This window comes from Taurulus bubalis (assembly GCF_910589615.1).
Source record: "Taurulus bubalis genome assembly, chromosome: 2".
Taxonomy (NCBI): Eukaryota; Metazoa; Chordata; class Actinopteri; order Perciformes; family Cottidae; genus Taurulus; species Taurulus bubalis.
This window is the reverse complement of record NC_136590.1, coordinates 1,765,859-1,778,563: the sequence shown is the minus strand read 5'-3', so window position 1 is coordinate 1,778,563 and position 12,705 is coordinate 1,765,859. Positions and strand designations below refer to the sequence as shown.

Here is a 12,705-nt window from a genome sequence, read left to right as displayed (position 1 = left end):
TTTCTTCTTTCTTTCTTTCTAGTTTATATTCAAATAAAATGGAGAAAAAGCTGTTGATGAAATGTCTGTGTTTTATGGTTACTGTATTTTCTCTGAAATAAACATTCAAGTGGGTGTAGGAGATGGATGAAACTGACCTCTTGTGTTCATACATTTCCAGGCCGGATAAGTGAAAGTGACACTGCATGTGTGTTACTTGGTTCTGGAATTAGAGTTGCAGATGTTTGGTTTTTTTTTCAGAATGGAAAGGTGGTGAAGGAGCCGGCGTTTAGCAGGTTGACCTATGCGGATGCAGGACTCTACGTATGTGAGATTTCCATGACTGGCCTCACGCGACACCAGAGCTTTGAACTAGTAATAGAAGGTGAGAGTTTGTGTGTGTGTGTTTGTGTGTGTGTGTGTGTGTGTGTGTGTGTGTGTGTGTGTGTGTGTGTGTGTGTGTGTGTGTGTGTCATCGTCACACCTGGTGTGCTCTGCTGGCTGGAAGGAATGGATCACTCACATTTATAACTGTTCTACTTAGTCACACCTTCTTCTTTTCTGGTTGTTGAAGTGCACAGAGGCCGGCTTTCTCCTGTCTTCAGATGTTTCTTTGTGGAAAGTGCTGGGGCTCATAACGTGTTGTCATGTGTTTGCATCAGGAAAGCCTTTGATCACCAGTCTCACCAAACACCGCCCTGGTGATGCCGAGTACAAGGTTTTGACCTGCGAGGCTGAGGGAGTACCGGAGCCCAACTTCCAATGGAGCGTCAACAGTACAGATGTAAGTGTGTGTGTGTGTGTGTGTGTGTGTGTGTGTGTGTGTGTGTGTGTGTGTGTGTGTGTGTGTGTGTGTGTGTGTGTGTGTGTGTGTGTTTAGTATCCTTTAGTAGCAGCATCTTGTAATGGATCACACCTGTCTCCTCGCCACAGGGTTCTTACAGTCATGGAAAACCTGGAAAAGTCATGTAAATGTGTTATATTCATGTGTTCATGACGTTCATTTACGCTGAGTTTGAAATAATTAATATGCTTTTTAAAAGAAAGACGCTCAAAATATAAGCAGGCATGCACCTGAATTGTAATTCTCTTTGGATAAAAGCGCCAGTTAAATGTAAAACTGCAGAATATCCTGTAGACTGGAGGACTCCATAACGTGTGTGAGATGTTTTTGTTGTCTGCTGTGCCTCCAGGAGCAGAGCTCCTATGCCAACGGAAAGGCCACCCATAGGATCTCTGTGGTCCCCAAGGTGAACCTCACCGTCACCTGCAGCGTCAGCAACAAGCTGGGAGAAGATATCATGACCATCAACGTTTCCTCTGGTGAGTCACGCGGGTCCACAGCTGTGATACTCCTCTCTAGTGGACAACTGGTGTTAAACAGCATGGAAGAGACAACACACTCTACTGCCTTTCTGTTGTAGAGAGTTCATGCAGCTAATCAGGCTAATTAGGTAGCATTACTAGAAAATAGAGAGAAATGCATTAGTTAAAAGGAAATGACGCCATGGTTGTGTTGCTGACGCCGTGGTTGTGCCATGGTTGTGTTGCTGACGCCGTGGTTGTATTACTGACACCATAGTTGTGTTACTAACGCCGTGGTTATGTTACTGACGCCGTGGTGGTGTTACTGACGCCGTGGTTGTGTTACTGACGCTGTGGTTGTGTTGCTGACGCCATGGTTGTGTTGCTGACGCCATGGTTGTGCCATGGTTGTGTTACTGACGCCGTGGTTGTGTTACTGACGCCGTGGTGGTGTTACTTACGCCATGGTTGTGTTGCTGACGCCATGGTTGTGTTGCTGATGCCATGGTTGTGTTGCTGACGCGACGTCATGGTTGTGTTACTGACGCGACGTCATGGTTGTGTTACTGACGCCATGGTGGTGTTACTGACGCCGTGGTTGTGTTACTGACGCCGTGGTTGTGTTACTGACGCGACGTCATGGTTGTGTTACTGACACGGCGTCATAGTTGTGTTGCTGACGCCATGGTTGTGTTACTGACGCCATGGTTGTGTTGCTGACGCCATGGTTGTGTTACTGACGCCATGGTTGTTACTAACGCGACACCATGATTGTGTTACTGACGCGACACCATGATTGTGTTACTGACGCGACGTCATAGTTGTGTTGCTGACGCCATGGTTGTGTTACTGACGCCATGGTTGTGTTGCTGACGCCATGGTTGTGTTACTGACGCCATGGTTGTGTTACTAACGCGACACCATGATTGTGTTACTGACGCCGTGGTTGTGTTACTGACGCCATGGTTGTGTTACTGACGCCATGGTTGTGTTACTGACGCCATGGTTGTGTTGCTGACGCCGTGGTTGTGCCATGGTTGTGTTGCTGACGGCGTGGTTGTATTACTGACATCAGAGTTGTGTTACTAACGCCGTGGTTATGTTACTGACGCTGTGGTTGTGTTACTGACGCTGTGGTTGTGTTACTGACGCCGTGGTTGTGTTGCTGACGCCATGGTTGTGTTACTGACGCCGTGGTTGTGTTGCTGACGCCGTGGTTGTGCCATGGTTGTGTTGCTGACGCCGTGGTTGTATTACTGACATCATAGTTGTGTTACTGACGCCGTGGTGGTGTTACTGACGCCGTGGTTGTGTTACTGACGCCGTGGTTGTGTTACTGACGCGACACCATGATTGTGTTACTGACGCCGTGGTTGTGTTACTGACGCCATGGTTGTGTTACTGACGCCATGGTTGTGTTACTGACGCGACACCATGGTTGTGTTACTGACGCAGTGGTTGTGTTACTGACGCCATGGTTGTGTTGCTGACGCCGTGGTTGTGCCATGGTTGTGTTGCTGACGCCGTGGTTGTATTACTGACATCAGAGTTGTGTTACTAATGCCATGGTTATGTTACTGACGCCATGGTTGTGCCATGGTTGTGTTACTGACGCCGTGGTTGTATTACTGACATCATAGTTGTGTTACTGACGCCGTGGTTGTGTTACTGACGCCGTGGTTGTGTTGCTGACGCCGTGGTTGTATTACTGACATCAGAGTTGTGTTACTAATGCCATGGTTATGTTACTGACGCCATGGTTGTGCCATGGTTGTGTTACTGACGCCGTGGTTGTATTACTGACATCATAGTTGTGTTACTGACGCCGTGGTTGTGTTACTGACGCCGTGGTTGTGTTGCTGACGCCGTGGTTGTGTTGCTGACGCCGTGGTTGTGTTGCTGACGCCGTGGTTGTGTTGCTGACGCCATGGTTGTGTTGCTGACGCCATGGTTGTGCCATGGTTGTGTTACTGACGCCGTGGTTGTGTTACTGACGCCGTGGTTGTGTTGCTGACGCTGTGGTTGTGTTGCTGACGCCGTGGTTGTGTTACTGACGCCATGGTTGTGCCATGGTTGTGTTACTGACGCCGTGGTTGTGTTACTGACGCCGTGGTTGTGTTGCTGACGCTGTGGTTGTGTTGCTGACGCCGTGGTTGTGTTGCTGACGCCGTGGTTGTGTTGCTGACGCCGTGGTTGTGTTACTGACACGACGTCATGGTTGTGTTACTGATGCGACGTCATGGTTGTGTTACTGACGCCATGGTTGTGTTGCTGACGCCATGGTTGTGTTACTGACGCCATGGTTGTGTTACTGACGCGACACCATGATTGTGTTACTGACGCCGTGGTTGTGTTACTGACGCCATGGTTGTGTTACTGACGCCATGGTTGTGTTACTGACGCGACACCATGGCTGTGTTAAGTATATATGAGGGCTTTTATACAGATACTGGTAAGAAATATATGGATCGAATTAAAAGTATAAACATTTTTGTGCAGCTGGCAGAGGAGCGGGGAAACGTTCTGAGAAGTTAACTTGTACTATCTGGATATTAGACATATGAGCTATGAGTGTCGACCTTAGAACCCCATGTTTAACCCAAGCTCACTCCCTGGTGGAACTCATGTCAGCAGTAAAAACTATACATCAGTATTCATGTCTCAAGTATTGGTTTGTTTGTTCACCACACTGCTATTGTTTGCAGAAGAGAACTCACTGCATACGTTTTAAGTCTTTTAATACTCGGTTTCTTTCTTTATTCTGTAAAGAGTCAATTAGCAGGTGTTGTGGTACATGATGTGTCACCTGGTGCAGGGAGAAGACACCGGCAGTGCTACACACATCACGGAATATTGAGAGACTTGAAGTCGCTTTGTCCTTTCGTTGAGAACATTTGTTCTATGTTCTGCAATTCATATAAACCTATTTTCACCATCAGTTATTTGCTGAGTCTAACTTGCGTACGTGGAACATTTAGATGATGGCAGTTACTAAGGAATCCTTACTCTGGAATAAGACCAAACAAAGAGGATTATTTAAGGAAAGGCTAAATGCTACGGTGGAACCATCTCATGCATTCATTCGGTGTTGCTGTTCCTCCTCATTCTCCCTCACAATGCTCCTTTATTTTGTCTCTCCTTCTTCACTGTCTTCGGCTGCACTTCCTGCTCGTAAACCGACTCGCTTCGTCTCCCTGCAGCCTGAAATATGCTCTGAAAGCATCATCAATGCTGCTTTTAGAATGTATTGCTTTCTTCTTTCTTCTTCTTTTTTTTGTTAAAGAGGGCGTGGCCTTACTTGTTTGTTTTATTAGACGAACTTCATTTACATGTTTTATTTGCATTTCATTTTTATGAGTTCTAATTTATTTATGTTTGATTTCAGTTTTTAAGGAGGAAAAGGAGGAAAAAGGTAAGATTTTTATTTTTTATTCCTTATCTTTTACTTTCTAGACTTTCTTAGGAGGCTCAGTTGATACTCAAGCTTCGACTGAGCCTCATCATCACCTGCAGACATACTTCACATGCACCCTCGTCTTCATTATTCTCCTTTAAGGTCATCAGATTAGACTAGAATTATGAAGTCTGATGATTAAGGGCTGTACATAGTTGTGTTAAATGAGGACAACACAGTCCTATCAATGGCCACTGAACTACATACATAATGGGGTATTATTCAGTCAAAGCATTTTGCATTTAAAGAACATAAGACGGTCTTCTGGTAAACATCTGTAGATATATATACATCATATTTACATTTGATAAACCGTCACTACAGAAAGTTAGTTTCTCGTCTCCTGAACACTGATGACCTCCTGTTCTATAAGAACACACAATATCAACACCTCATCATGGACCGCTCATGAATCCCAGAATGTAAACAAAACTCTACTTTAATGTCGCTATAGTAACAACGAGGACACGTCGTCGAACTATAAACACAAGACAGAGAAATGAAGTGTCGGCCGATGAAGTGTCACTTCATTGCTCCATAGAAACTAGACGGTGGGGCTCTTTGCAGGGAGGATCGACCGAGGACACGTCTTGATTTAGTTCCTCTGCTCTCAGTGGAAAAGTCTTTTAAAGACTGCAGAAGTGTTTCTGGGTGTTGAGTGTCGGTCCCACAGCTGAAGCAGTGCTGCTGTCTGTTGTCAGGCTCTCCAGAGGATTCAGAGGACCAGGCCAAGCTCATAGTGGGAGTGGTGGCCGGGCTCCTCATAGGTGCTGCCTTGCTGGGACTCATCTACTGGCTCTACATGAAGAATGCAAGGTATAGAAACACACAATTTGCAGGGCTCTTACGGTCATGGAGAACCTGGAAATGTCATGGAATTTTTTTAATGGTTATTTCCAGGCCTGGAAAAGTCCTTGAAAGAAATAAAATCCCCAAAGTTTAGTAAAAGTCATGTAAATGTGTTATATTCATGTGTTCATTTACGCTGAGTTTAAAATAGTTAATATGCTTTTAAAAGATATATAAGCAGGCATACATACAGGCATCTATATAAATGTTTATTCTTTTAATCAAACTATTGTCTCATTCATTTGAGTCATTTAAGGTTTACTGTATGCTTTGTGTTCTCATTGTTAGTTTAAATACTACATTTACTCACTTTTTACTGTTTACACCCAGATTTCACTAAATGTTTGTAATGGAAATTTGGTTTAAAGTCATGGAAACCCATTGGTCAAAATGACGCAATGCTTAACGCAGGGTTCATACACATTTTGACCAATGGAAATTTGGTTAAAAGTTTGGTTAAAAGTCCTGGAAAAGTCATGGAAATTTGGTTAAAAGTCCTGTGAATCCATTGATCAGAATGAGTATGACTGCAGAGCAGATGCAGCTGCTGTGGCTGTCTGGGTGAGACGCTCATTCTATAGCAAAGGTGTTTGACGTGTTTTCCATTCTGTATTAAACACAGACAAGGAAGCTGGAAAACGGGGGAGAAGGAGGTGGGAACATCTGAGGAGAGCAAGAAACTGGAGGAGAATAATCACACTGTTTGAAGACACTCAGGCTGTGCTACAAGGGATGGAAGAGGTGAGGCTTCTGGACACAACAATCACATCTTGGCTTTCATTTCAATATCAACACACACCTCAATATCTCAAGTATCAGCTCAGTTCATTACTACATGCATCTTATATGTTGTAGGTTTCTCTAGATTTTGGTCATGATTCTTTCTTCCCAATCATAAATGATCCTCAGAGGGCTTTACATCCTCTGTCCTAAAATAAAACCTTTAACTGGGGAAAGAAGCACAAACCTTATCAAAAGAGTGGCTGAGAACTCACAACATACTAAGGTGATACAACAATACACAAGCTAGTGAAGAAAGAAACCAAAGGTCTTAAAATAACATCCGTCACACATTACAGACTAAACTCCAGTCATGACTAAAACTCTGAGGACACAAAGACAGAAATATGCATTTGCATTCTTCTTGTCAGATTTATGAAACCGTGCGTGTTCCTCGTTTTCATAAATGGACATAGACCATAAACCATAAAAACCATAGACCTTAACCAGTGTAGTCAGTGAAGAAGTAGTATCACAGATTGTGTCACATTGGGGAGTTTACACAACATTATTGTTATTCATAGTGCCAATATCATGACTGTATGTACCTGAACGCATCATCTGCACACACAATTAGTCAGCCAAATGCAGCAGCTACCTCCCCAGTAACGCTGTGGCCCTTTGAAGGCCTGTGATACTACCAAGCGGTGAAAAATAACACATTTTCAGAGCACAATCAAATACTGACACACAACCAAAATAACATTAGAAACTGTGTTCATCTACTTTTACAACGATGTCGCTCTATAAAACCGGTCTGAGCTGGTCTGAGGTCAGACATTTTAACCAGCTGGTTTTCACTTTGGTCCAGACTGAAATAGACTTCTGCTCCGTCATCGGGTCAAAATGCTGACTGTTCAATACTTTGTGTTTATAAGTGAACTTTGAAGTGTTTAAATAAGATCTAAGTGGTAATAAACTGTATGTTTGAGCCCTACATGATTGTCTCTGTTTGTCTCAGTGGGGAAGAGGCATGAACAACACAGACGGCTCCACCGGCTCCACCGAAGCAGCATCAGCGTCATTGTAAAGTCCTGCTGTCCCGCCTCACTGTTTGAAGTCGTGTTACTGTTCCACTTTGTGTTCCTGGTGAATGCTCCTTGTTTTGTTTTGAGCTCTAAGGCTTTTTACCGCTTACTTCTTCCTTTTTGAATTTCTTCAAAGAATGTAAATCCCTTGTACACTTTTTGTATAACAAATTACAATAATGTGTCTGCCCTCACAGAGCATGCCAATGTTTATTTGTATTGTTTCTTTCTATGTTTTGGGCGCTGTGTGGAAGCCTTTGTGCTCTTCCTGCTGTACAACCCGACTGAAAGAGTTCTCCACCTGGAAGAGAGCCTCACATCTCTTCCCCCGAGCACTAGCAAATAGATTGTCTGTCTCGTTAATGTCCCTACTCGTCATAGTCTAGGAATGATTCCTACACATGTGCGGTTTATTCTCACTGTGGCCCACATTTCATTGGTGTAGATGTAAATTAGACATTATGACACACCCAACCACTAGTTAGTTGCTTTTGTAACTTGTACTTTTTCTCTGTCTCGAGAGACTTTTAAATTCCTTCATGTAGAAAATAGTAGTGAAACAAAATGTAAGAGATGTAGGTTTTTTGCCATAATGCTTCTTTATGCTGATTTAGTTTAATACACTACATTGTTCATGTCTTCACCTCTACAGTTCCTGTACCATATTTTCCTTTCATTTTTGATGAGCTGTACTTTATGCCAGGTCTGAAATCATTTTTTGTGTTTTTATGTATTTATATTCTGTGTGCACCTGGATGCTGCAGCATGCTAGATGTTCTGTTGAAGCCTGCGTGGAAAGCATCATCAAGTGTTGGAAAGGTACTGCATGGTAGGGAGTTACATGAGTGTGAATAAGGTTATACAGTATCTGTGCTTATTCTCTGCTATATTGTTATTATTATTATGTCCTTTTTAGCTCAGTGGTGTGAAGGATGACCCAAACTGAAGACAGTGGTTATGATTGGCACATCAGAGGAGGTCCATACAGATGGATGCTCTCTTGCATTACACCAATTTACTCTGGTACATCCCACAATGCAACACCCCAATGACCCGCCAAGGACAAAGGGTTGATACGTTTAAGAGGAAACATTTCTAGTTCAGTTCACATCATGTAAACTTGCTGAATATGAAGTTATTTATATGAAGTTTTTCTGATAAATAACTTGACAAGAGAAGCATCCATCTTTCACCCCAACCACATGTTCATATTTCTGAGAATACCAGTGGATTATGACAGTTACCAATAGCCAGATTTATAATATGTTTGAGTCGTCATCTGGCAGCAGCTTCCTTATGGTGGTTCAAGGGGAGACATGTGGGACTGTTTGTAGACGGCGAGGATTTTCAGCACCTGGAAGAAAAGTTCTAATTCCAGTATTTTAAGTTGATTATTTAGTTCATGATTGCAGATAATGTTGGCTGATCATGAAACACTGAACTAACTTGAAGGACCCACGCACCAGTTTATCTCTCGGTTGTCCTCCAAACGGATGATATTCCATTCTCTTAGTTTTTGTTTAACTGTGTAGAAGTTTGTCGTGGAAGTGTGTCCCCCACACAGCATGCCAGCGCCGTAATCAAAGGGCGGGACGGTTATGATCAACACTTCAGCACCTGGTCCTCATGCCTTTTATTCCTTTTTAAATAATCAGGTCAGCAATGAAACCAAAGACAGTAAGATGAGAAGGCCATAGTAGTGTTGTAAATACAGACTTCTGTTTTTGTACGTTGTTGACAATAAAGTGTACATTTTGAAACAAATGGAGCGTTATGTCTGATGTGTGGGTTTTGTCAATAAATACAACATAAATTTACCGTAAAAGTCGGGTTACAAGCCGCTACTACCGTCGGTCAGTGTCCCCGTTTGCGCCCCGCTGTAGCCAGTTAGCGCTCCGCTAGCTCCCCGACAACCACCGAAGGTAGTGGGACCAGCCCCGGCTCGACACCTGACTCGGGCAGAGGGGACGCGGCCAGTAGCAGCAGCAGCGGGGAGCTAGTAGCAGCGTTAGCTAGCGCTGCTGCTGCTAGCTTGCTACAGCGGGGACACCCACCAGAGGTAGAAGCGGCTTGTAACCCGACTTTTACGGTAATTTCCATGCAAGGACACAGCGGGGACTGGCAGTAAAATGGGTTTTCTAAAAGGCAATCTGGTGCTCAGAAACACTGCCGCTTTGGTCCACAGGGGCCGCCAGAATCAACATATTTACCGTTCCTCATTGTAACTTTGAGATGATAGAAAATAACCTTAACCTAGAACTTGATTCATGATTTCATTCCTTTACTAGAAGCAGGTATGGTATTGGCAATACTAATAGTAATGCAACTAGCAATACCAATGATAAACATCAGCATATTAATGTCCTCAAACAAAAATATGTTTTGGTTAATAACGACTCTTCCCTACTATCAGTCCATAGAGTTCTAACAGCATGGAGTCGTGGATGAATGCATCACGTTCTTTCATAACTTCCAGTTCATTTCAGCATTCCTTCCTCATTCAGGACCTCAAAGCGTTTTCCTGTTGCGACATCAGTCCCTGAAGTCACCTACTTGATAAGCAATCAAACCTCCCGCGATATCATGACGACACAAACACACACAGACATTACATTAAACAAGGGAATTGTGACTTTATTTACTTATCCATGAAAATAATATATCAAGAAAAAAAAAGCATTAATAATGTATAAATTAATTGCACATTACTCTATGCTTTACATATTGTCGTCATATAATGTTTTTGTCACCAGAGCACTTTAATACGAAAATGGCATTAGAAAATAAAAACTGCTTACTTTGCAACCTAAGGCCACTAACCCCTTCACAAGAAGGTCCACTGGACGCACAACACTGAGCCAAGAGGAGTTCAAGTTTGAGAAAATACAAGTGAAAACAGACCAGTGCTAAAATTAAGCCTCAAGTTAAAGGGGAATGCCACTGAATTTCATATCAGAACGTGATCAGGCTCGTTCTACTGAAGCCAAGCCAGACGAGGGTTAAACCATCTGCAACGTTAAATGTAGTCTAATCCGTGCGCTGCAGAAGAAGAGCGGTCTTTCAGGTTTCATTCTGAGGATTTCCTGGTTCAGTACGAAAAGCTTCGTCAATTGTGACAATAAATACCAACTGAATACTGAAATGTACATAACCATGGTGCAGATAAAGCTGCGTCGCTGATGACTCGGCATTATCCAAGGGCTTAATTATGTTTATTTGTGTGATTTGTTTAGCTGACATACTTTCATGGCTTTGCTGCACTGGGTTCACGTTGTTTGTGGCTGTCTGCATGTGGATGATAAGAGGAACGAGAGACTTGCTTCACACACAGCGCTGCTCGGCATCACTAGTTCTCTACGGACTTTTTGAAGCCCAGAGATTAACATGTTCATTCCACTGCTTTCACGTTTGGTTTCTTTCTCCCATCATGGAAACATGTGGCAGTAACACTACAACACGTCAGCTCAAATACATTCTGATGCGTGCAGACGGGTCAACGCCGGGCATCTGTGTTCATGCAGCTCGTAGCTCGGAAATAAGACGACAGCAGGACGTCCCTGACTTTACTCTGATGTGTGTTCAAAGACACTCAGACCCAGAGGCTCGTGCATCAGCTGTTCCTATGCAATAAACGCTACTACAGTCCTGATATACATTAGTTAGGATGACAGGTCACATTGTACTGTACCACCTTTAGCCCCACAATACATTTGGATATGTAAATATTTCTTAATAATCTACTGTAACCAGTTAGGAAGCAGCGTTGGTTATGTCACTGTTATGGAAGCGAAGACTACTACGGGGACTCAATCAACACATTTGAACTTCTTCAACCATCTTAAGGGTCAGACTTATCCAGGATAACTTAGGTTTGTATCTGCAAGAATAACATTGGCTGCGATCTGGAAACCCAGCAGCATCGCTAGATAGAAGATGGGACCAGAAACAGGAGCATCCATGTGATACGGCAGGGTTTTAACTTGGTTCGTTCAGACTGCGTAGACGGAGTATTGATCTCATTGTTTTGTGGGCTTTGAAGCCTTGAATTTGACATTTTGGTCTTGGTTTTGTGCAACCAGTGAATATTATATCTGACTGCGGAGAATCCTTCTGAGATTAATATCTGAGTAAACATGGCAACAACTATATCCAGGGTTCATACACATCTTGACCAATGGGTTTCCATGACTTTAAACCAAATTTCCATGATTTTTCACAAAATTTCCATGAATTTTCACGAAATTACATTCTGACCAATGGATTTCATGCCTTTTTCATGACTTTAAACCAAATGTCCATGACAAACATTTAGTGAAATCTGGGTGTAAACAGTAAAAAGTGAGTAAATGTAGTATTTAAACTAACAATGAGAATACAAAGCATACAGTAAACCTTAAATGACACAAATGTCAAACTCAGCGTAAATGAACGTCATGAACACATGAATATAACACATTTACATGACTTTCCAGGTTTTCCATGACCGTCAGAACCCTGAATATCTCTAATAAGTCTGGCACCATCTTGCGTACTACTTTAAAGGAAAAAGGCTGATAAAACCAAATTGTTTTGCATTTGAACAAATCCAATACATTGGTGAGATTTACCCAACTTCATCTCCTGCTCTGCAGTATTCTGTTCCTCTTTACTTTGATCGCTCTACAACTTCACATCAGGAAAAATGTTCAATTCTTGCAGAGCCACCAAGTAACTTTCCCTCCAGATCAGACCGAGAGCGACTCCTCAAACATGTGGGGAATGTGGGCATATGACGGCGGTGTAATTGAATCGGAGACAGGCGTCTGCAGCGCACATTGTTTTCGGAGCTCTAACAGACAACATCTGGCTCGCTGATCTACACAACAGGGATAGAAACGCTGAGCTGAAACGCAGGCACGATCGCCTGGCTCTTGGCGGGCAGAAACGGTACAAAAAGGTATCGCTCATTCATGCAGAACCAATACATTCACTGGCTTGCTGTCCTCACAGGACGAAAGCAAGGAGCAGAAACAAATGGCAAAGCTTTCACTCTCTTCTTGTCCAAATGAGATACAGACTCTAACAAGAAGTACAGTTTTCTCCAGGTCTGGGGAAGTGCATCAATAAGGCATCCTCAGCTCCCAACTCAGACCCTGAAGTGTTCTCTAATGGACATGGGAGAGGAGGGAGTCTGAAACATTGAACATGAAAAAGAGAAAGTAGCAAAAGGAGCAAGAGAAACGGTGGAGTCTGGCTCCCCCCACTGGCTGTGAATAAGATGACCCCTGCATGTTCTATTGTAGGACCCTTCAAGTCACTGAAGGTGGCAGG

The 12,705-nt window shown here is 43.2% G+C and overlaps 1 protein-coding gene across 1 annotated transcript in view; it reads left to right on the top strand.

Moving 5' to 3' along the window:
* Positions 1-9,153, top strand: part of alcama (activated leukocyte cell adhesion molecule a) — a gene marked incomplete at its 5' end in the record, with an annotated part of 51,550 nt that extends 42,397 nt beyond the window's left edge. Inside the window, 7 exons of the mRNA XM_079214224.1 lie at positions 241-364; positions 642-763; positions 1,173-1,302; positions 4,670-4,696; positions 5,440-5,554; positions 6,210-6,328; positions 7,329-9,153. Of these exons, the coding sequence (XP_079070350.1) occupies positions 241-364; positions 642-763; positions 1,173-1,302; positions 4,670-4,696; positions 5,440-5,554; positions 6,210-6,294 (603 nt within the window). The 3' untranslated portion in view covers positions 6,295-6,328; positions 7,329-9,153. The remainder of the gene's footprint in view (positions 1-240; positions 365-641; positions 764-1,172; positions 1,303-4,669; positions 4,697-5,439; positions 5,555-6,209; positions 6,329-7,328) is intronic.
* Positions 9,154-12,705: the final 3,552 nt, after the last annotated feature.